At 34.9% G+C, this 25,477-nt stretch overlaps 1 protein-coding gene and 1 pseudogene across 1 annotated transcript; one reads left to right on the top strand and one right to left on the bottom strand.

Moving 5' to 3' along the window:
• Positions 1-8,500: 8,500 nt before the first annotated feature.
• On the bottom strand, positions 8,501-23,297 carry LOC120189116 (annotated as a pseudogene).
• LOC120189117 (adenylate kinase isoenzyme 6 homolog) lies at positions 11,923-13,471 on the top strand. The gene is made up of 3 exons (XM_039192453.1): positions 11,923-12,138; positions 12,673-12,818; positions 13,274-13,471. Exons 1-3 carry the CDS (start codon positions 11,938-11,940, stop codon positions 13,458-13,460), a joined length of 534 nt encoding a protein of 177 aa, XP_039048384.1. The 5' UTR covers positions 11,923-11,937; the 3' UTR covers positions 13,461-13,471.
• Positions 23,298-25,477: the final 2,180 nt, after the last annotated feature.

The following is a 25,477-nucleotide window of genomic DNA, read 5'->3' as shown; positions in this document are numbered from 1 at the left end:
ATCTGACAATCATGTCCGATAGGGCAAACTCAATTGACAACACTGTTAGAAGGTGTTTCCCAGATGCTTTTCATGGACTTTGTGGTGTTCATTTGTATAGAAATCTAAAATCAAGGTCTGCTGGTATAAAAAATCACAAATGGACATACTGGAATGCTGTAAAAGCTTATCGGGAAGTGGATTTTAATAAGCATATAAACTGTTTAAGACGTGTTTTGCCTCAGTGTGCTCAAACACTAGAAGATGTCGGGTTTGAAATATGGTCAAGAGTACATCAAATTGGAGCAAGATATGGTTTCATGACGTCTAATAGTGCAGAATCAATCAACGCTCTAAGTCGTCATTCCCGGAAATTACCCATTACTATGTTAATGGAGTTTTTTTGAGCCTCTATTCAACAGTGATACTACAAGAAAAAAAACCATGCAGGTATTATTTCTTTAAATTCGTAACTTATCATATATTTTACTAAGTATTATTTATTTAAATTTAAATGAACATTGGAACATCGTGTTACATCATGGACAGAAAAAAAGATAACGAAACGTATTGTGAAGTCAACGTCATGGAGAGTTGAACCATGTTCAAATACTTTGTTTGAAGTACTGGATAATAACTTAAATGGGCTTGTTGATCTAAATGCAAAGATGTGTAGTTGTATGAAATGACAAACATCTGGTTATCTTTGTGGCCATGTTATAAAAGTTTCTCTTCATCTAAACCAAAATGATTCAAGCACATACGCTATGGATTGCTACACTACAGAAGTATATCGACAGACTTATGGCGAGATTGTCTACCCTATTCCACATCCTTCTGAGTGGGACATACTGTAACATCCTCCATGTCGGGTGAGTGATTAATTTGCAAAGTTTCAACATTTGGTGATTAAAGTAGAATAATTATATAGTTTAAAAAGTATGGTTAGTAAATATGAGATGGAGGTAAGAACCAAATGGTCATTTGTAAGGAAATTTTAATTAAAATAAAATGTTATGGGGTTATATGAGAACCCACGTGTGACATTAGGTTCCAGAACCCTCCCATTTCTTCTTCCTTCTTCCTTATTTTCTTCTCTTCCTTCTCTCAACGTGGAGCTTGCAAGTAAAGGTAAGAATCTGAACCTTAGTAGTTTCTTTGATTTTTAAGATTGGAAATGAAAGCTTGGATGTTATATAAGCTAAAGGAAAGCTTATATGACATTAAAACAACAAGATAAGTGTTTTAGAGAATGATTTGGAAAATGAATTTTTAGATGAAATTTTGATAGGAATGAGTTTTTGAAGTTTGAATAAGATTTTTGACTTGTCAAGAAGCTAACTAAGAAGTATGAGGTGTTAGAATTCAAATTAGAACATATTGGAATTTGGGTTGGATTCTTAAATTCTAAATGGAGAATTAGATTTCTAGGTTTTAGAGGTATTAATGGATAATAATTAGTTTTAAGTGTATGAGAGCTAAGAGTATTAAAGGGATTGAAATATGTATGTTTGAGTTGAAATGAGATGATTTCCGGGCTCAAAATAGAATTTCTGGGTTAGGGGAATCGGTACCCATTCAAGGGGAACCGATACCCCCTCAACGAAATGAAATTCCAGAATGCTTGAGGGGAATCGATACCCCCAGGGGGGGAACCGATTCCCCCATGAGAAAAAAGAAGAAAGAAAAGAAAGAAAGACTAAGCTATAAATTTCTTAATTAGTAAGCTATTAAAGCTTAATTTCAAGACATAGACACATGATCATCTTAAAAATTATGTTTATGTAGATACCGAGCCTACTCGAGTTCGGGAACAATCTACAAGTAGGATCGATCGAGGAAAAGGCAAAGAAGTATAGGTGAGTGCATATGCATAGCATGAATATAGTATTATATTCAGTTCTAGACTTGTGATAAGTCTAGATTCCATATTTTGACATATGATCACATTCCATATTATGATACATGACATGAATTTATATTAAATGTATTACATGACATGAATTCATATTATATGTATTGCATGACATGAATATGCAAAAAAAGTTATATGAGCTATGTGATAAAGGTATGTAAATGATATGCCTATGTGATAAAGGTATGAAAATAATATGACTACGCGATATGAACTACGGGAAATGTATAAGCCCATGTTATGTAGATGAGAACTATAGGTATAGTTGGCATGCCAAGGGTAGAGGGTCTACGCGATTCTTTAGGACATATGTATATCCTTTGGAACCTGTGTGAAGTCTTGAAAGACACATACTTGATCCATAGTATATGTATATGATTCTTAAGGAATTCTATGTGGTCCTTATGGACATTATTATATGGCACTACGGTGCAATTCTACGGGGCACTTCGGTGCATTTATACGAGCTGTGGTGACAGCATAGTGCACAACCTCACATTACTCCAATACCTTAGGTTCTCAATATGCTATCATGGGCCAATAAACTTATTAATACAGATTCATGAATGTTACAGTCATACGCTTACAGGTATGGATATTGATGAAGTATACTACATTGATTAAGTACATGTTTGCATCTCATCTCATATGATCCTGATATTTTCATTACATTATATTGCCTTGTTATTATTATTGCCTCACTAAGTCGATGACTTAGCGTGTGAGTGTTTCACACGTAGGATCCGAGGAATTAGACGAGACAGGTGAAGCAGCTTGACAGTATTACTCCTGGAACCCTCAGATCAGAAGCAACTTAATCAGTAGGTCATTTTGTTATGTAAATAGCAGTTGGCATGTAATTAAAGGGTTAAGTTGTGTATGCTCTGAATATCTTTGTAAACTTATATTACAGTATGTATATTAATGTATTTTCTTAATATAAGTTCAAATATTTTACTATTATTTATTAAGAGTTATGTTTTAAAGTCAATGTAGTATCTCTGACTCATATCCGGGTCGGGTATGGGTTGGGGGTGTTACATTTAATGGTATCAGAGCTATGGTTTAGTCGATTCTAGGCATAAACCAGAGTCTATGGAGTCTTTAAATGGAATACATACCAACAAATAGTGAGAACTTCTGATCTGGTATAGTATGAGTATGCTGTTTTGCTAATAGAACAATGTGTTTATTCTTATTAGATGTCCGGACATAATAGCTCCTGAAGTGAAGCGGGAGAAGATAGGCATGCTGAAAGCAGTAATTCACCTGCCCTGGCCAGGCAGAGTGAAGAACGGGCATCTCAAGGAGTGCCTGTGCAAGATCAAGATACGTTCTTCAGAACGTTAGACGCTATTCTGACGCGTCTTCAACCTCCTGCTCCACTAACTCCAAGAATTAATGTAGCAAAAGAGTTGAGAAGTTTAGGAGCTCCCGAATTTAAGGGAGAAGCTGAGGAAGGTCCAGTGTCAGCGGATCTTTGGTTGAATGATTTGAAAATCATGTTAGATGGTCTCCACTGTTCCGAAGTGGAGAAATTAGATGGAGCTGTGTCTTTATTGAGGGGTCAGGCGAGGATATGGTGGACGAACGTCACCATGAGGATGTCCACCGACCAGTTGACTTGGTCTTTGTTTTTAGAAGAATTTAAAAGCAAGTATATTGGAGATCAGTTTATCCGACAAATGAAGCAGGAGTTTATGAATTTGAAGCAGATGAGCCGCTCTGTATATGAGTACGAATGTGAGTTTAATAAGCTGAGCAGGTTTGCAGCTGAGCTTGTGTCTACTGAGAAAGATGCTTGTGAATGGTTCGTGGAGGGCTTGCGCCCTAGACTTAAAGAAATGTTGATAGTATTAAACCTGTCCTCGTTCCAGGAGGTGATCAATCGTGCAAAAGCTCTTGAAAGGGCTCAGAATGAACGATTTGGGGACTCAAGAGTTCAGACATCAAAGAGGACGACTACTTCTTCTAGCTCAGCACCAACAAAAAGGGGAAGAGACTCGGGATTTCGATCACAAACTATATCAGAATCAGTTGCATCGTCTGCTAGGGGAGCAAGTCAGGCAAGACCTAGACAGACGCAGTCAGTGGAATCTGGTGCTGGGAGATCTACTCCGGGTCAAGGGAGACAGTGTCAGCATTGTGGGAAAAACCATTATGGAACTTTTCGTATGGCAGCTGGGACTTGTTTTCGATGTGGAAATGCCGGACATTTTGTCAGGGACTGTCCATTGATTGTTGGTGAGCCGGTACCATCTGGAAGAGCTGGTTCTTCCTCACAAAGAGGACGAGGAAGAGGCAGAGGAAGGAACCCGTCTGAATTCTCTGCTCAACCTGAAGTTCGATCTACTGCTCGAGTATACAACCTAAAGACAAGTGAAGACCGTGATGACCCTGATATTATAGCAGGTACTTTTCAGTTGTATGATAAATTAGTATTGGTACTGATTGATCCGGGTTCTAATTATTCTTATATTACAAGTAAGTTAGTAAAGGAGTTGAGGATTCCCTTAGAAGCTACGAGTAATGAGATTATAGTAACAACTCCGTTAGGCCATAGTGCCCGGGTGAATAAAGTTTGTAAGGGGTGTCCCATAAAGATTCAGGGAATTGAATTCCCTGCTAATCTGATGGAATTACCCTTTGACGAGTTTGAAGTGATTCTGGGAATGGATTGGTTGTTCCGGTATTATGGAGATATTAGTTGCATATTGAAAAAGGTAACTCTGAAAAGTCCAGAAGGAACAGAGATAAGTGTGAGCAGTGAAAAGTTTAATCCGTTAGCGAATGTAATATCAGTGATGTCTGCCAAGAAATTATTGCTACAAGGATGTCAGGGTTTTCTTGCAAATGTGATTGATTCAAGAGCTCAAGAGAAAAGGTTAGAGGAAATTCCAATAGTTCGAGAGTTCCCTGATGTTTTTCCTGCTGAATTGCCAGGATTACCTCCGGATAGAGAGGTAGAATTCCAAATTGAAATAATGTCGGGAACAGCTCCGATTGCAATGGCACCTTATAGAATGGCTCCGAAAGAATTGCAAGAGTTAAAGAATCAATTACAAGAGTTGCTAGAGAAGGGATTTATCTGACCAAGTGTATCGCCTTGGGGAGCTCCGGTGTTATTTGTTAAAAAGAAGGATGGATCAATGCGTCTTTGCATTGACTATCGACAGCTCAATAAGGTGACCATCAAGAACAAGTATCCCCTTCCGCGCATTGATGACTTGATTGATCAACTAAAAGGAGCTTCGGTATTTTCAAAGATTGATCTACGTTCGGGTTATCATCAATTGAAGATCCAGGAGAAAGATATTCCGAAGAAAGCTTTCAGAACGAGATATGGTCATTATGAATTCATAGTAATGCCATTCGGAGTAACGAATGCACCTGCTGCTTTCATGGATCTTATGAACAGGATTTTTCAGCCCTATCTGGACCAGTTTGTTGTTGTCTTTATTGATGACATACTGGTGTACTCGAAATCCCATGAAGAGCATAGCACACATCTGAGGATCGTCTTGCAAATTTTAAGAGATAAAAAGTTGTATGCCAAATTGTCCAAATGTGAGTTCTGGTTAAAGGAAGTAATTTTCCTGGGGCATGTGATCTCGGCAGTTGGGATTAGAGTAGACCCTCAGAAAGTTAAAGCTATAATGGATTGGGAAGTTCCTAAAAATGTGTCTGAAGTTCGGAGTTTTCTTGGACTTGCCGGTTACTATCGAAGATTCGTTAAGAATTTTTCTATGATTATGCTGCCTCTAACAAAGCTAATGAGAAAGAACGTACCATTTGTTTGGACTTCTGAATGTCAAGAAAGCTTCGAAGCTTTAAAGAGAATTCTGACGGAAACTCCGATATTGGTTCAACCGGAATCTGGCAAGAATTTTGTAGTATGGAGTGACGCATCCCATAACGGGTTGGGGTGTGTATTAATGCAAGAAGGAAAAGTGGTAGCGTACGCATCGAGACAGTTGAAACCACATGAAAGGAATTACCCCACTCATGATTTAGAAATGGCTGCTGTAGTATTCGCTCTCAGGATTTGGCGTCATTATCTTTATGGGGAGCGTTGTTACTTATACGGATCATAAGAGCCTGAAGTACCTGATGACTCAAAAGAATTGAATTTGAGGCAACGTAGATGGGTAGAGTTCTTAAAGGATTATGATGTGATAATTGACTATCATCCCGGAAAGGCTAATGTGGTAGCAGATGCTCTGAGTAGAAAGACGTTTGCAGCTTTACGAGCTATGGATGCAAGATTATCTTTAACGGGAGACGGTGGTATTTGTGTGGAATTAACCCTTAAACCAGCATGGTTGGAACGAATAGGAGAATTGCAAGGTAAAGATGAATTGTGTTTGAAAAGAATTGAACAAGTAAAGAACAAAGAGATTAAAGACTTTGAGATTAAGTCAGATGGAAATCTATATTGTAAAGGAAGAATTGTAATACCCGACAATGACGACTTGAAGAAAGAAATATTAACAGAGGCTCATTGCAGTCCGTTAACGATGCACCCGGGTGGAACCAAGATGTATATGGATTTGAAGGATCGATTTTGGTGGTCAGGGATGAAGCGAAGCATCACCGAATTTGTGTCTAAGTGTTTGATATGTCAACAAGTCAAAGCCGAGCATCAAGTTCCATCAGGATTATTGCAACCGCTTTTCTTTCCTCAATGAAAATGGGAAAATGTTACGATGGATTTTGTTTCGGGGTTACCCTTGACTCCGAACAAAAGAGAATCAATCTGGGTAATTGTTGATCGATTAACTAAGTCAGCGCATTTTCTCCCTGTTAGAACGGATTTCTCTATGGAGAAGTATGCAGAGCTGAATATTAGAGAAGTTATTAGATTGCATGGAGTACCTGTTTCCATAGTCTCTGATCGAGACCCTCGATTCACTTCTAGGTTCTGGAAATCTTTGCATGGAGCGTTGGGGACTCGTTAAACTTTAGTACGGCTTTTCATCCTCAAACTGATGGGCAATCGGAGAGAACTATTCAGATATTGGAATATATGCTGAGAGCATGCGTAATGGAATTTAAAGGATCATGGGAAAAGTATTTACCGCTGGCAGAGTTCGCTTACAACAATAGTTATCAGTCGAGTATCAAGATGACTCCCTATGAAGCTCTTTATGGAAGGAAATGTCGTACTCCTTTGAACTGGTATGAGCTTAAAGATAAAGAAGTGCTTGGTCCTGAGTTGATTCAGGAAGTAGAAGAAAAGGTCCAGATAATTCAGAGTAATCTCAAAGCTGCAGCAGACAGGCAGAAATCATATGCAGATCTAAAAAGGAAAGAAATTGAATTTCAAGTTGGAGATAAAGTGTTTTTAAAAGTGTCTCCATGGAAGAAGGTGTTGAGATTTGGTCGAAAAGGAAAATTGAGTCCTCGGTTTATTGGACCATATGAGATTGTAAAGAGAGTAGGACCGGTAGCATATCAGCTAGCTTTACCACCTGAGATGGAAAAGATACATGATGTCTTTCACGTTTCAATGCTTCGAAGATATCGATCGGATCCCTCCCATATTGTAAATCCATAAGAGATCGAGGTACAACCGGATATGACTTATGAGGAAGAACCGATTCAAATTTTAGCCCATGAAGTTAAGCAATTGAGGAACAAGATTATTCCTTTGGTCAAAGTGTTGTGGAGAAATCACAAAGTAGAAGAAGCAACATGGGAGCGTGAAGAAGATATGCGACATCAATACCCTCATTTGTTCGTGCAATGAAAATTCGAGGACGAATTTTCTTAAGGGGGAGAGATTTGTAACATCCTCCATGTCGGGTGAGTGATTAATTTGCAAAGTTTCAACATTTGGTGATTAAAGTAGAATAATTATATAGTTTAAAAAGTATGGTTAGTAAATATGAGATGGAGGTAAGGACCAAATGGTCATTTGTAAGGAAATTTTAATTAAAATAAAATGTTATGGGGTTATATGAGAACCCACGTGTGACATTAGGTTCCAGAACCCTCCCATTTCTTCTTCCTTCTTCCTTATTTTCTTCTCTTCCTTCTCTCAACGTGGAGCTTGCAAGTAAAGGTAAGAATCTGAACCTTAGTAGTTTCTTTGATTTTTAAGATTGGAAATGAAAGCTTGGATGTTATATAAGCTAAAGGAAAGCTTATATGACATTAAAATAACAAGATAAGTGTTTTAGAGAATGATTTGGAAAATGAATTTTTAGATGAAATTTTGATAGGAATGAGTTTTTGAAGTTTGAATAAGATTTTTGACTTGTCAAGAAGCTAACTAAGAAGTATGAGGTGTTAGAATTCAAATTAGAACATATTGGAATTTGGGTTGGATTCTTAAATTCTAAATGGAGAATTAGATTTCTAGGTTTTAGAGGTATTTAATGGATAATAATTAGTTTAAGTAAGTGTATGAGAGCTAAGAGTATTAAAGGGATTGAAATATGTATGTTTGAGTTGAAATGAGATGATTTCCGGGCTCAAAATAGAATTTCTGGGTTAGGGGAATCGGTACCCATTCAAGGGGAACCGATACCCCCTCAACGAAATGAAATTCCAGAATGCTTGAGGGGAATCGATACCCCCAGGGGGGGAACCGATTCCCCCATGAGAAAAAAGAAGAAAGAAAAGAAAGAAAGACTAAGCTATAAATTTCTTAAATTAGTAAGCTATTAAAGCTTAATTTCAAGACATAGACATCTGATGATCATCTTAAAAATTATGTTTATGTAGATACCGAGCCTACTCGAGTTCGGGAACAATCTACAAGTAGGATCGATCGAGGAAAAGGCAAAGAAGTATATGTGAGTGCATATGCATAGCATGAATATAGTATTATATTCAGTTCTAGACTTGTGATAAGTCTAGATTCCATATTTTGACATATGATCACATTCCATATTATGATACATGACATGAATTTATATTAAATGTATTACATGACATGAATTCATATTATATGTATTGCATGACATGAATATGCAGAAAAAGTTATATGAGCTATGTGATAAAGGTATGTAAATGATATGCCTATGTGATAAAGGTATGGAAATAATATGACTACGCGATATGAACTACGGGAAATGTATAAGCCCATGTTATGTAGATGAGAACTATAGGTATAGTTGGCATGCCAAGGGTAGAGGGTCTACGCGGTTCTTTAGGACATATGTATATCCTTTGGAACCTGTGTGAAGTCTTGAAAGACACATACTTGATCCATAGTATATGTATATGATTCTTAAGGAATTCTATGTGGTCCTTATGGACATATTATGGCACTACGGTGCAATTCTACGGGGCACTTCGGTGCATTTATACGAGCTGTGGTGACAGCATAGTGCACAACCTCACATTACTCCAATACCTTAGGTTCTCAATGCTATCATGGGCCAATAAACTTATTAATACAGATTCATGAATGTTACAGTCATACGCTTACAGGTATGGATATTGATGAAGTATACTACATTGATTAAGTACATGTTTGCATCTCATCTCATATGATCCTGATATTTTCATTACATTATATTGCCTTGTTATTATTATTGCCTCACTAAGTCGATGACTTAGCGTGTGAGTGTTTCACACGTAGGATCCGAGGAATTAGACGAGACAGGTGAAGCAGCTTGACAGTATTACTCCTGCAACCCCCAGATCAGAAGCAACTTAATCAGTAGGTCATTTTGTTATGTAAATAGCAGTTGGCATGTAATTAAAGGGTTAAGTTGTGTATGCTCTGAATATCTTTGTAAACTTATATTACAGTATGTATATTAATGTATTTTCTTAATATAAGTTCAAATATTTTACTATTATTTATTAAGAGTTATGTTTTAAAGTCAATGTAGTATCTCTGACTCATATCCGGGTCGGGTATGGGTTGGGGGTGTTACACATACCAGATGACTTACAAACAAGTTTTGCCACCAGCCATGGACAGAAGGCTACCTGGCCGACCAAAAGGTCACGATCGTATACCGTCTAAGGGTGAAGAGAAGAAGAGATCGACATGTAGTCGGTGCAAGGAAAGTGGTCATACAAGGTTGACATGTGGATCACTAGTGCCATCACAATCATTTTTTCCTCTACCAAAATATGGATCTTCATCAAAATCCCAATCACAATGGCTTCACCTTTTGGGACTGTTAACTTAGGTGATTTTTAAATGCAAACGTTGTATTATGTGTATATTATGTGTGAACTTTTAACATTTTCAGTTAGGCATGTATTAGTAACTTGAGTTTGAATATTGCTATGATATGTTCAGTTGTTATCACTTATTAGACATTCATTTGACTATCGCAACGCGGAAATCGCAACGCGAATATGACTATCGCAACACGGAAATGACTATCGCAATGCGTAAAATCAAACCATATCTCTTCATCACGACGTTGTATTGTCTCTGGTAGATCGATAGTCATGGTTTGAAGAAACAGATGGGTTAACATAGCATCTCCACCCGGATGTTGTACTTTCAACCATGGCCCGAAGCAAGTATCCTAAAATTTTTTTCTTTGTACAGGTGAAAGCTTCGACGCAATTGTTTTGGCCAGGCTTACTTTATTTCTTAAGGTCAATTGAGCCGAATAAAAGTTCTGCAAAAACAATAAACATACCAATTTAGATATACCAAAAACTACACTGTGAAGATATGAACAATAAACATAAAGAGTAGTAGTTTATTCTTCAAACTTAAATTTTCAACACTATGAATTTAGTATTTGTTTTTTGGTTGAAGTAATGCAACCCATTCAAGTTTCAATTTGCAGAAGAAGAATAGTTTCTGAAACTTTAAATCGCAACACGAAAATGACTATCGCAACGCGAATTTGACTATCACAACGCAAGAATCGCAACGCGAAATGAAAATCGCATTGTGATTCTCTCGTTGCGATAGTCATTTTCGCATTGCGATTCACTCGTTGCGATAGTCATTCTCGGTTTCAAATACTAAAATTGAAAGAAACTTGAATGGATTGCATTACTTCAACCAAAATACAAAACAAAGACAAATACTAACTTCACAGGGTTAAAGACTAAACAGTTTAGCAGTATTGGCAGCAATCAAATGAATATAATAAGCAATCTAAGTGAAATGGTTAATCTATTATTGAAAACACCAGTAAACTTATCATCAATTTCAATATGAAAAACCTAATAATAATGCAAAAATTTTAAAATAAAAATAATTAAAAAAACTAACCCTCGGTGGTTGATTTTCCATTTCTGACCGTGAATGATTTCGTCGGAGATGGAGACTGTTATCGTCGTGGGGACTGATTTCGTCGGAGATGGGGACGGTTGTCGCCTTAGAGAGTGAGAGATGGAGATGAGACTGAGTTGTGATTTAGGGTTTTAGGTTATGAGTTGCGATTACTGGATATACTGTGGACGGTTCAGTGTTTCGATATATTAATATATTCGTGTTTGGAATTTGAAAAAAATACGCGTTAATACGAATGGCGCTATGTAAATCGCATTGCGATAGTCAGATTCGCATTACGATTTACGTATTCGCTTTGCGATTTACGTAATCGCGTTGCGATTTACGTATTCGCGTTGCGATTTACGTAATCGCGTTGTGATTTACGTTTTCGCGTTGCGATTTACGTTTTCGCGTTGCGATTTACGTATTCGCGTTGTGAATTAGGAAAATCGCAACGCGAATTTGGGAAATCGCGTTGCGAATCTGGAAACTGATTTGCGATACCGGAGATCGCGTTGCGAATTATCGATCACATTGCGATTTAGTTGGTCATTTTGGCAAATCCAAAAAAAGTTGGTTAAAGTCGTATATTATAAGGCATTTTTGGTCACTGAGTTTATTTTCTCTATTTTATAACGATTTGGTAAATGCAATGACTATTTTGTAACTTCTAAAATGTAAGTGACTAAAAGGATCAGTTTTGCTTAATTTAGTGACCGTTTGTTTACTTTAACCAGAAAGAAAAGCAAAAGCGTTTTTTTTAACGGGGAGAAAGTAGAAACCTATGTAAGCCCTTGATTTTAGGCACCAACTATAAGAATAAGTGAATTTATCTATGGCTGCCGACGGCAAGAAGAGAAAGAGTCCCAACATACTGGTAACGGGCACGCCTGGGACCGGAAAAACGACGACGTCTACGGCTCTGGCGGAGGCCACCAATCTCCGCCACGTCAATATTGGAGATTTGGTCAAGGAGAAAAACTTGCACGACGGCTGGGACGACGACCTCCAGTGCCACGTCATCAACGAAGACCTCGTAATTCCGCTTCTTCCCTTATGCTTGAACCTTATAATTTATTGATTGATGGGATTTTGAGATTATTAATTTAGGGTTTCTCGATATTGGTGATTTTAATTACTGCAAAAGGAAAGCTAAAACAACCATTAGTTTTTAGGAATAACATTTAATTTAAGCAATAAATTGTTCTGAAACTTGAAAAAATTCTTAGGCTTTTTTTGTTTGTGATTATTGCTATTCATAATTTTCTATTTATATAGTATGAAGTATGAACGGAGTGTCAGATACTTATTCTAGAGGAGTTTGATTGTATATCTGATTCACTCTATGTAACCTGGATTCTGGAAAATTTTGGGTACAGATAGGTATGCTCAATTTTTCCTATGCATTTCGTATATTTCGAGGATCATATTAGTGTCCGGATATATGTGGATACTGATACTTTTGGGTACATACTTTGGGTATGTTGCCTTTGATTACTGTCTAGTTTTCTGTATTTTTAGCTTAGCATGTGTTTTTTTGCATTTGATTCCAATGTATCGAATTCTGAAGGTGTGTGATGAACTTGAGGATGTTATGGAAGAAGGCGGAAACATTGTAGATTATCATGGTTGTGATTTCTTTCCGGAACGATGGTTCGATCTTGTTGTAGTTCTTCAAACCGACAACACTGTGTTGTATGATCGGTTGAGTAAAAGGTACCAATGTTCTGTCCATAGTACTCTTACCAATCATTTATATGTTGTTCCTACTTATCCTTTTCAAGTATTCATGTCAGGCCTATTTTTGGACATAAGGACAAGTATATGACCTTCAAAGAGAACCCTCCAAATATATGGAAAAACATAGGGAAAAAACTAAACATACTCATGTTCGGTACATAACCATATCCGACACTCGAATTGTGCCAATGTTCTGCCGTATGATCTACTTTCATTTCTTTTTTATTTCAATGCTTTTTTTCTTGAACTACTTGTGCCTAAAACTTGTGTCCGTTACTTTTTGGATGTGGTGTAGGAATATCACCCTCCAAGAATCCTCTGAATGCTTGGGAAAAAACTTAGAAATAATTTAGCACACCTGTCTCGTACATATACCCGAATCAGACATGCACATTTACGTGGTTTTCTCATGAACTCTTTTTGTCTGACAGAGGTTATGAGGGTGCCAAGCTTTCAAACAACATAGAGTGTGAAATCTTTCAAGTACTGCTAGAGGAGGCAAAAGAAAGTTACCCAGTAGATATTGTAATAGCTTTGAAGAGTGATAATATTGAGGATATCACTAGAAATATTTCAACCATAACTGATTGGATCAGGAGCTGGCCCCGAGCAACTTGAACGCGTGCAATCTTTCGCGACTAACGGCTCGTATGTTTTGCTTCACTGGACGGAAGAAGTTCCCATGAGTGCATTAATCAGGTATGTCTCTATCGAGTATCAGTTTAAGTGTTGATCTCCATGGTCGGGTTTGGGTTATGTGAGATTTGTTATCTAATGTGTCGGGTTTGGGTTATGTGAGATTTGTTATCTAATGTGTTTTTTGTTAATGGTGTTTGTAACTGAGTCCAAGAATTTGACCATTGTTCTCTGTAGTTTTCTTTCCCTATTTCATTTTGCATTTGAAACTATAAGTCATTTGCAATTTGGATTGAATATTTTCATTGTTTGATGCATCAACACTTTGTTTTTAGAAAATCTTTGTTGGTATACTCATTTAAGAATATCCACTAAACATGAATATTAGGCTTATTTGGAAAAAAAAGGTTTTATTTTCTAATCGTTTTCAAATTTTGATTGTTATATTCGTGCCGTAACCGGTTTTCGTCCGGGCACAAAATTTTTACTTGGCGAGAAAATAATGTGAATAAATGGTTTTTAAAATATTTTCAGGAGTCGCCGTTGGCCTTTTGGATCAGGTAGGTCGAATACTTAAAAATTATCTTTTAAAAGAGTTTTTAGGAAAACATCAGTTAAAAGATAAACTGGTCTGCGTTTTAACCAAAAATTCATTCTTTTTTAATAATAAAAAGGGGTTCGTACTCGATTACGTTTGGGGAAGGATTAACACTCTCACAATGCCCAAATTGGTACTTATTAATTATAAATTGTCTCTATTATTAAAAATTTAAATATTCAAATATATTTAATTTATGATCTTGTTATTTCACATTTATTACTATAAAAAAATCTATTAATAAATAAGATATTTATTAATTTAGAAATATAAAAAATGGCTTTTAGGTGCTTTAAGACAACTTTTTTCTTAATATTAAAAAATAAATAAATATTAATAAAATAAATTAGTATAGTTTATAAAAATTTATTTAAGAATATCAGAAAAGGACTTCTAGGTGTTTTAAGACATCCTATTTCTTAATATTAAAAAATATAAATATTTAAAATATGATTATTATTATTATTTTAAAAGTAAAAAAATTAAAAATAGGATTTAAATAGAAAATAAATAAGATAAATAAATAAATATTATATATATATTTATATGACTTAAGATAATACTAATAAAATAATAATAATTTAAACATATATAAAAAATAATAATAAAACAAAATTATAAAATTAACTTAAATGAATAAAAAAGATCAAACTATTAGGGATTAAAATATAAAATTTAAAGATCCTAATTTGAATTATTCAAAAAAATATGTACTTATAATGTAATTTAGCCTTAATTAGTCATTTCGTGGTTTAAAATAAAAGTTATTAAAACTTAAAACTATAATTCGAAACATTAATATAATATAAACATTAATAATGTAATTTAACCATAACCCTAAACATATATATAAAAATATATAATTAGTGGCGAAAATATAAAAAAATAAAATTGAAATACCAAATTAAAAGACATATAAATTGATTTTGGTGACCATAATGTAAATTTATAGAACTTGAATGATTGCGGAAAGGGTTTTACCCTTATTAAATTACAGACATGCCTCTCCTCAAAACGACGTCATTCGGGGAGGGTATTTAAATCAAAAAACCGGCCTCCTTGGGCCAGAAAGAAAACTGGCCACCGGCCGGTAGCCATTTTCTGGTTTAAGTAATGGTAGTTGAGTTTAATGACATGATAGGGGTTTAAAATAGAAGAATTTTAAAATAGAAGAATTAAGTAAAGAATTGATGATTTTCGAGGTTAAAATACAATTTCTGGGTAGAGGGAACCGATACCCTATGAAGAGAATCGATTCCCCCTCTTGGACGAAAATTCTAGTATGTGCAGGGGAACAGATTCCCCCCTGGGGGGCATCGATTCCCCCCTAAATGAAAAAATAAAATTTGATTCATTAAACCGATTTAAGTTGTTAACATCAAGTTTAAGGTTTAGGCTTCTGATAGTTGTTTTGAAATGTTATGTTTATGTAGATATTGAGCCTAAACAAGTTCTGGAATAATCAAATGATTAGAATTGATTCAAATCAAACAAGGCTAAGGTGAGTGCAATTTTAATTGTACTTATATTATTGAACGAACATTGGCTTGCGATGAGCCAATGATGGAGTTACTATGGTAAGAAGTGACTTCTAAAATGTTATTTGATATATGATTCTTATATGTACATGAATACATGATATGCATAAACATAAGAGCATGAAACATAAATATATGATATGATATATATGATATATGCATATGTGATATATGCTATGAGATATGACCAATGTGAAAGAATACGCTATGTGAATATATGAAATGACATATGAATATGCAATATGTGATATGATATGAAATATGGTTACATACATGTGGTATGTGACGAAGAGAAAGAATAAGTGATGAGAAATATATTCATAATAAATGCCCATAGTATATGATACGAGAGCTATAGGTATAGTTGGCATGCCAAGAGTCGAGGGTATTATAGTCCTTCGGGACGTAGTGGTCCTACGGGACATATATAGCAGTCCTTCGGGACGAATACTGAACAAATGTTCGGTGCCCATGAGGAAATTTATACGAGCTGTGGTGACAGCATTAGTGCACAACCTCAATGTACTCACATACCTCTATTTCTCAATAATATACATGGGCAACACAGCAATTGAAATATAAATTAAAGTGAAAGTGATGCAAAAAGGTAAGTTTCATGGTACATGACTTGATTATATATGTCATAGAAACGTGAAGAGCAAGAATAGAAGTAGCAAGGACAATATTATTACTAGAAGATCAGATCAGAAGTAATCGACAAAGTATTTATTTTGTTGTGTATAGCAACAGCAATTGAAATATAAATTAAAGTGAAAGTGATGCAAAAAGGTAAGTTTCATGTGTATGACTTGATTATATATGTCATAGGAATAAATCCATGCATATTGAAATATAATGATCAATAGTAAGAATACATATTCATGAATCTACTGTTACTTTTATTTATTGCCTCACTAAGTCTATGACTTAGCGTGTAAGTGATTTACACGTAGATACCAAGAAACGTGAAGAGCAAGAATAGAAGTAGCAAGGACAATATTATTACTAGAAGATCAGATCAGAAGTAATCGACAAAGTATTTATTTTGTTGTGTATAGAGTGTTGGCATGTAATAAGTCGTTAATTATGAGTACTCTGATCAAGTTTGTATTTTGTGGTCTCTTTTATGTAAATTAAAGTATTATGTTTTAAACAAGTTTTAAATTTCCCGGGGTTTTTCTTTAAGTGTCAAGGTTTGAAAAGTCAATGTGACACCTCAGACTCATATTCGGGTCGAGTACGGGCGGTGGCCGAAATTTTACAAATTAACCCAAATCCTCCGTTTTTAAACTCTAAAGCCAAATCCGATACCCTTTTCTCCTAAAACCCTCCAATATTTCCTAGATCTAAGGAAAATGCGTATTTTCGGTTCGACGGCGGTTTGGAGTGCTCCGACGGACGTGGTAAGTTTCTCTCCCTTCTCTTTGTTTTTCTTTTTTTGAATGGTTTTTTGTTGATGTGGTATTTGGCTTGTTGTTTGGATCTTTCGCCTATGTTCGTGGTGGTTTTCTGCTCTCTGTTGCCCTTTTTTGCTGTTTGTTTCTGTTTATCCCTGGCTGTCTCCTTTCTTTTTTTGCAGGTGTGGTGGCTTTTATAGCCACCACCGAGGCTCTTATCGGACCAGTCCCAAAGATGAGTTATGGTGAGTCACCGAACCTGTGGTGACTCACTGAAGAACGAGACATGTGGGCGGATGAAATGCTTCTTCTGGGAGCTTCGACGGTTCGTGGTAGCGTGGTGACATCGTCGGAATGGAGCACCTGGCAATGGGAGTGTCGGCAACGGCTGGAGGTGGCATCTGGCATAGGCGGCAGCGCATGTGTGCCCTAGGGTATCATAACCCTAGGGTTTTGTCTGGAAGCATTAAGACCGTTGGATCATGTTAGATCCAACGGTTGAGGATCTGCGGCGGCTGGGGCTAGGGTTAGAAAACCCTAGTTGAGATGTTACAAACCCTAAAGGGTTTGGGCCAGATATTGGGCTTCGAGTTTTGTAATATATTTGGGGTTGTTTTGTATTTATTTATAATAAAATAATAATAAAAATAATAATTAAGAATAATTTTTAATGAAATTGAAAAAATAGTGTCTACAATTCGTTTTTTAGAAAAATTATTATTCAGTGAGTATTTGACACGCTACTCTTTGCTTTCTTTTTTATTTTGCATTTTGGAATCAAATTATAAAGAAATGAAAGTGAAGAGACTCAAATATAAATTTTCAGAAAGTGAATTAAATTTTTAGACATATTCCTTAAACTTACCATTCTATTTTATTGTATAGTCATTTTTCTTATAAATTTTATTTTAATCTCTATACTTTTGATTTTCTCTTAAAATTTTAAAAAGAATGAAAGAAAAATCACCGATCAAAATCAATTATCATCCACAAACCCCTAATTGTTTTTTGAGTATCCATTTCCCCCTAATTTTACCATAAGAACGTGAGAATCTGAAATTTTAAAAATTGAATATGGCCATGTACTCGTGCCGAAAACTCACAGTAGGACATAAAACCAAGGGACTGGCTGAAAATTGACCCATACATTAAACAAAACATGTTCTAAAGCACAAGATTGTAGGGGTGTAAAACAAGAGTTTCAAACATTAATACTTAATATAGTGATGGGCATGAGATTCAAACTCGACGGAATCCGACCCGATCCGATTGGTCGGATTTAAATAAAACCGGGTTCGGGTCGGGTTGTGTTTTAATTTAAAATATTCGAGTTTGGATTGGACTTTGATTTAAGGTTAAAAATACCTTACTCGAACCGACCCGGGTACTTAATTTAATATTTTATTTATTTATAATGTTTTACTTTCCCTTTGTAATCTTATCTCCTCGATCTAGGATTGTATGTGCAGAAATATGAAACTCTTACCCTAATTCATTTTCTCACAAAATCTTACCCTTTTCATGCTCAAGATTAAATCTTACAATTTCCGATTCATTCTCAACCATAAAAAAACCTCAATTTTTTTCATTTTCATTCATTCTTCTTCTAGAGTCGATACCCATTAATTGACAACAAGCCAACCAAAACTTAAAAGTAGAGGAACTTCAACTTGTAGTAAGGTAAGTACTTTTCATGATTTTTGGATTTGTTGATTTTGTTTACGTGAAAATATGCTATATATAGAACATATAAACTACTATAGAGTTCGGAGAACAATTTTTCATCTTATTTTCATGCTTTTCTTTTGATTTAATATTATAATACTTGTTTAGTTTACTAATTAAAGTTTAAAAAGCATAAAGTCATCGACTTTGTTCTTAAACTAACTAAATAGTTCTACCAAACTAATCAAAGAGTAAAGTTTAATCTGATCAGGTAAGGTCAGATTTTTAAGTTCTATATTGGGTTGGGTGAAATATTGTTTCATGTGGGTCGGATTTCAGGAGAGGAGTCATTGTTCTCGGGTCGGGACGGGTTTACCAAAAAACCAACCCGACCCATGCCCATCCCAAAGTAAATACCACAGTCGTGAAGAAAAGCTGGAAGAAAGATGGAAAGCACAACAGATTAATGAATTTTAATATGATGTTTCGAACATCAGTATTGAGCTAATCCTCGCTACGTTCTCCTCCATTCTATGATTTTTGAACTCCACACCTTGACACGACATCCTTCGACTATATGAATACGCAAAACGGTACGGTAGATTATGGATTATCTGCTCGTCCTTAGGGTTTCTTTGTCCACTTGTGTACCTCATCTCGCATGTTTCTTTCTCCACTCGGTACGGCCTCGGTTTATTTCCTGTCCGTCACAAGACACTCTCAACAGATGCAAAAACTTAGGGCAGTCCACATCATCTTCTCTTGCCACTGCAGATCCATTTGTTCCGTTAAGCTCTGAATCTGTTTCGGCATTGTCTGTTGGCTCCGTACTGGTAAGCGAATCAACAACGTCGTACTGTAGGCATTCCCGCCTATAATCCAATGTGATTCTTGCCAGTTCATGGGTGTCAATAATCTCTTGAGGCATGCTCTGTCATATAGATATGTATAATCGACGTCAACTTACAAAATCAACCGGAAGAGTTAAACCAACTGGCTTTGGACAACAAAAACCAATAGAACAAAAGAATTTCCGGATGCTCTCTCTACTGACCTCCAGAACCCATCCGATGTAGGTGACATAATTGACATGATGGTTCATGTCCAGATCAGATCGCCTTGGCTGCAAATTTTAGAAGCACATCAAGGGTTTTAAAGAGTATGCAAAACACTTAGATACAATGATGGAAAAACCGAACTTAATTGGTTGGTTGAACCAGGTACCTATGCCTAGTCCGGTCCGGTATACTTCAAGTTTCTTACGGAAAAACTTGAAGTCCATTTTTCGAACGATGCTTAGATAAACCAAATAATCTTACCGTAAGGGCAAGCCGGGAATATTGAGCAGGATCTTCTAAATTGAGAATTTTCTTCAAACTTCTGTTGTTCTTTTCTGGAAATGCTAATCTGTAAAGGCCACAAGAGGATCAATCGAATAATAAACAATGCCTCGCTTAAAACAAATTGCACAAATGAGAACAGGGAAATGTATTTCTTGAACTTAAGAAGTTTAGCTTTATTATTGATGCAAGCTTTAAATCGAAAGAGTCTTTTCCGAGTTGAGAAATTTATCCTGCAAGTCGGAGCATCTGCTTTCTACAGCATTTCCACAATATTTCTCAGAACAAAATATAGAGATTAATAAATTTACATATTGAGCATTCAGTCCGCCATCTTAAAAGATTAGTATCAAATTCTGATGATTCGGTCATCACGATGCATGTATACTATTGACTACCCTATCCAGCTTCAGGCAACTTTGATAAAGAAATGTGTGTCCAAAGCAAATAAATTAAAAGTTCTGATATGTAACTAAAACAGACATTCTAAATGTTTACCAAAATACTCCCCGTCCAACCACATCTGCAGACTATGAAACATCACAGTTGAAATCATAGAGCCGTGTTTGGCATCGCCACACCTCAACAAATAGTTTAGAACTGTACTCCAAAAATAATCCCTTTCGAAGAAACTTCATTTGGATTTTCTTTTTTGTATATGTATGAAAAAAGAGGTTTACTAATAAAAATTCTTAAATTGGTCTCTCTTAACCCTTTTCAAGGCTTTCAGGCCACAAATACATACACGACCATAATTTTTTTGTGCCTTTGAAATCCCAAAGGAATGGAAGCAAAATTTTTAAGCACTTATGAATAAGCTATTAGTCATCCAATTTCAGTCTCAACTTGAACGAAGCACCGAGCATTAGCAATTAGAAAATTAAACAAAATAATGCTAAGGTAGTTAATGAAGTATAATCACGTCATTTTCATTTACTATCCCGTTAAATTATGTAATTGAAGATATAAAATGAGTTAATGTTTATGTCTAAGGTGAGGAAAAGCTCATACCTAGGCTCTTGTGGAAAGTGGACCGAAAGCTCTTCCCGGACCACATCACTAACTTTCTGCAGCCGCCTCGTGTCATGGTTCATCATCACCCACTTGCTGCAACCATACCAAATTCGATTAGCTTTTGGGATAAATCTAATCTTAACAAATATATAAGCACAAATTAATACAAATCATTGCAGTTAATTTTGATGTAAATATGTCAATGACATTCATAAAGAAATATTAAATTGAGATGGAAATATGTTAGGACAAGGTTCTTAACCTTCGTGTCATGGTTCATCATCACCCACTTGCTGCAACCATACCAAATTCGATTAGCTTTTGGGATAAATCTAATCTTAACAAATATATAAGCACAAATTAATACAAATCATTGCAGTTAATTTTGATGTAAATATGTCAATGACATTCATAAAGAAATATTAAATTGAGATGGAAATATTAAATCCAGCTCAGTTGGTAGAGCACAAGGTTCTTAACCTTGAGGTCATGGGATCGAGTCCCACGGAGGGCATTTCATAATTCGGAGGTCTTCTACGGAAGCTGCTCTCAACCTGGTGTTGGGGGCAGCCTACTATCTTACCTCCCCCTTACCCCATTACATATGGGAACAAGGGACAACCAACCATATATAAATATGTTAGGAAAGAGCAGCAGGCTTAGCAAAAAGATCATTCACTGGACAGAATCTAAGCTAGTAAATAAAATATAATTTTGATGTAAATTTTCAATGTTGACTAGTGCGTGTAGAGAATTATTAGTCCCCTTAGGTCAGTTCATGTTATGAATCTTATAACATGCAAAGAGAAGGAAGATATTGCCGGATAAAAGCTCAGGATGCACCCTGTAGCTCGTCCAATACGTTCACCAGTTGCAGCGTCCTTTAGGATCCAGTCCCTTCTGGTTCCAATTCTTCCCTCACTTTGGCACCATGTCTCGATTTCAACCACATCACTCCTACACCGCCAAATCAAATACCAAACTTTTTAACATATGTTACAAATGGAAACCAAAATGTTGTTATGAAAGAGTAAGTGACCCACCAAGCAGGGTATTTGTATATTTCTATGTGCATACGTGCAGTCACCCATATGAGGTGCAATTTTCTCATGGTGGGGGTCGTAGCAAACCCGTCTGTCGAAAATTCAACACTCTGAGCATGATTAGATCCAACCTCCTGCATTGCATAAATTTCCAAAAGATTAAACTAACAAAAAGTCGAAATTAACAAACAAATTGACCAAACCAAAATGTAATGAGTGGAAACTATGATAAGAGTTCCTAGAACGAAGTTTCGCAAAAACTTGAAAACAGGAGCAAGTAGAAATTAACATCAAAGCTAAATAGATCGGTTTCACATTTAAAGCAAGAATAGTACAACTCAATTGAAGAGCTCTATATATAGTATAGATTCTAGTAATTCTAAAAGTTTTAACATTTTAATGTAAAATTTTCATTTTGAACTGAAAACTATATGGTTTTCATTGTTTTTTTTTTCCTAAAAAAATTGTTATTAAACATTGACTTTAGATACCATTTATATTATTGATATAGTCAGCGAGATTCATTACTACACTAACTTCAGCATTCAATTTTAGCTTTAATCTAATTAATTTCTATAGAGAAATGCAGTAATTAACTTAAATAAGAATGATCATGCTTCCAAATTACATTGACAAAACTTCAATGTATGCTGAATCCAACAATATTAAAAGCTATATTGAAAAGAACCCATAAAAAGCTTTAAGTTTCATAACAGTTTCAAATTGCTCTCTTAACACTCGATATTAATACCAAATGCGTTGCAAACAAATAAAATCAACTTGAAAATAGGAACGCAAGTTTCGAAGCAAAGGGGGGAAAACACACCTGCAAGAGATTAGCAAGGGTTTCAATAGTGGCGGTTTTGTTGATTCCAACTTCATAACACCTCACGATCTACTTTTCTTTAAAAGACAACCCGTCTTCCGCCAAGCTTCCCAACCGGAGCCGGTCAGCCAAACTCCCCCACCCGGATTTAACGACCTCGGCCACTTCTGGTTTCTGACTCGACATAACCGCTATGACCGGCGTCAACTTGAGTTTACTCGGAAGAGGACAAGAGACAGAGACCGGGGCCCGCCGCCGAAATGCGAACGGACCGGGGGAACCGAGGAACCGGCATTGAGCCGACGCCTGAACTTGGTCCGTCACATTACAAGAACAAAGCTTCAGCATCTCTTATCTCTTCCTTAAATCTTCCTAAAAGCTCTAAGCTTTCTTTAGTACTTAATTATTTGTAAGTCTGATTTGCATTTCCCCTCTATTGGGGTCGATTTTATTTATAATTTTATTAGGTTAAACTACTTAAATAGTCACCAAACCTTTAGTCTTCTTTTATTTTGTCACTAAACTTTTAAAACTTACAATACAATTACTGATCTTTTAAAACTTACAATACAATTACTGAACTTTTAATTCATTTTCATTATGATGACTATCAATTTTTATACAGGAGATGTCGAGGTTTCACATTATCTTCTTTCTCTCCTTTCCCCCCTTCATAGCTAAACATTCCTCTTCAATGCTTAACTCAATGCCCATCGTCTCATCATTACTCATGGTTTATTTTTAAGTCTAGTTGTATATTTATTATTTTTTGTATCCACAACTTTCACTTCATTTAACCATGCATCGATAAATGAAAATTAATAGTTGACTTATTTCATATGTTTATCATTTGCTCCCCTTGTTTGGAGTCTCTACGTATCTTTAACTTGCACGAGCATATTTTTTTTCTTGAAAATCCTTTCTTGAGACTATATTATGTCCTCATCTGTGATGATCAATTGATTTTATTAAACCGTAGGCAATTCAAAGTTGCAAGATAAAGAATGCGTTGTCAAGTTTTATGTCCGACAAAAAGAAAAACAATGAACTAATCATTAAATGGAAGCCATTAATAGTTTGTTTCTAATCATTGAATTGTATTCAGATGATGTAAAAGGGAAATGAATTGACAGAAGAAGTTTAAGTATTGCCATTACAAGTAACTGATTGAAGTATTTTAGTGAATAGATCGATTAGTGTTTAGAAATAAGTATTTTTCACTTATAGAACTTCATAATTATGATTCTATTAGTAAGCAGCATCACACATATATTATCATTTATCATCTCAAATATATTTTTTGATGATAATGACCGTAATGAAAATAAATTAAAAATTTTAAAGCTTTGATGATCAAAATACAAGTACACTAAGTATTTGGTGACTATTTGTATAATTTACACTTTTATTTATTTTATTCTGTCGATGCGACCGATGTCTTGTGGTTGGAAGTTGGTGGGCAAAGTAGTTTGTAAATTGCCACTAGTTTTTCAATTTAATTACTAAATTGCCATTAGAGTCTGATTCATGTTCCCCACTAAAATATATGCAACTGAAGTCACTTAATACTAGAAATGATTGAAGCAATTTTGGTACTAATTGATTTATTGATATTTTTTAAAAGTTCGAGGATTGAGCATCACAAATATTAGAAGTTTAAATGTTAATATTATATAATAAATTATTATATTTAAACATAAATTATTTTATATTTATTTTAAATTTAAAAAAATTAAAAAAAATATTGTTAATACTATATGATTATTCACGAAAAATTTATATATTTAAATTTCGTTTGTTTAAAAATAAATTGATCAAATTCAATTAATATCATGAATTAATTAAATAATAATCCAGTTTTAAAAAAAAATACTTAAAATTTAAATTAGAATTTTTGTTTATTATGAATTTTTTATTGAATTGATATTACATATTAATTAAATAAAGATAATATTATAATGGTTTTATTAAGAATTGTTTTATTTATAATGAAGTTTTATTTGTGTAGAAATCCCCAAGTAGAATTACACTTCCTTTCTACCATTGAATTAATTTGATGAATTCTTTAAATATATTTTAAAATATTAATTAATATTATTATAAGAATGATTTTTATTTTTGTGTGTTTATATAACTTTTAAATAATATAATGAAGATTTATTATTTAAAAATCAAACACATAATTAATAAATATATATATAAAGTTCCCCTCTATTTGTAACAATTTACTAAACTATTTCTTTTATTAAACTAAGGTTAGTATATGTTTTAAACATTCTCGGTCATTTGATAATGAAATTTCGAATATTTTTTTAGTTTCTGATGCTCGAAGCTAAAACTTCTAGAGATAACAATCATCCATTTAACTATTGAAATAATTTGATTTGTATGTAACATATGCTCATTTATATCATGTAATAAGATCTAATATAACATTTATTATCAAGTATGCTTGATATAATTACTTGTAGGTCATTTCAATGTTAGGCTGCTGGACAATTAAAACTTTGGAATAAACTCAAAGCTTAGACTATCATCATTAAATATATTAATTAAAATTAATAAATTTAATCGACGG

The sequence above is a fragment of the Hibiscus syriacus genome, unplaced genomic scaffold (assembly GCF_006381635.1).
Source record: "Hibiscus syriacus cultivar Baekdansim isolate YM2019G1 unplaced genomic scaffold, ASM638163v2 tig00116951_pilon, whole genome shotgun sequence".
In the NCBI taxonomy this organism is placed as follows: Eukaryota; Viridiplantae; Streptophyta; class Magnoliopsida; order Malvales; family Malvaceae; genus Hibiscus; species Hibiscus syriacus.
This window is presented reverse-complemented; position numbering and strand designations above follow the sequence as displayed.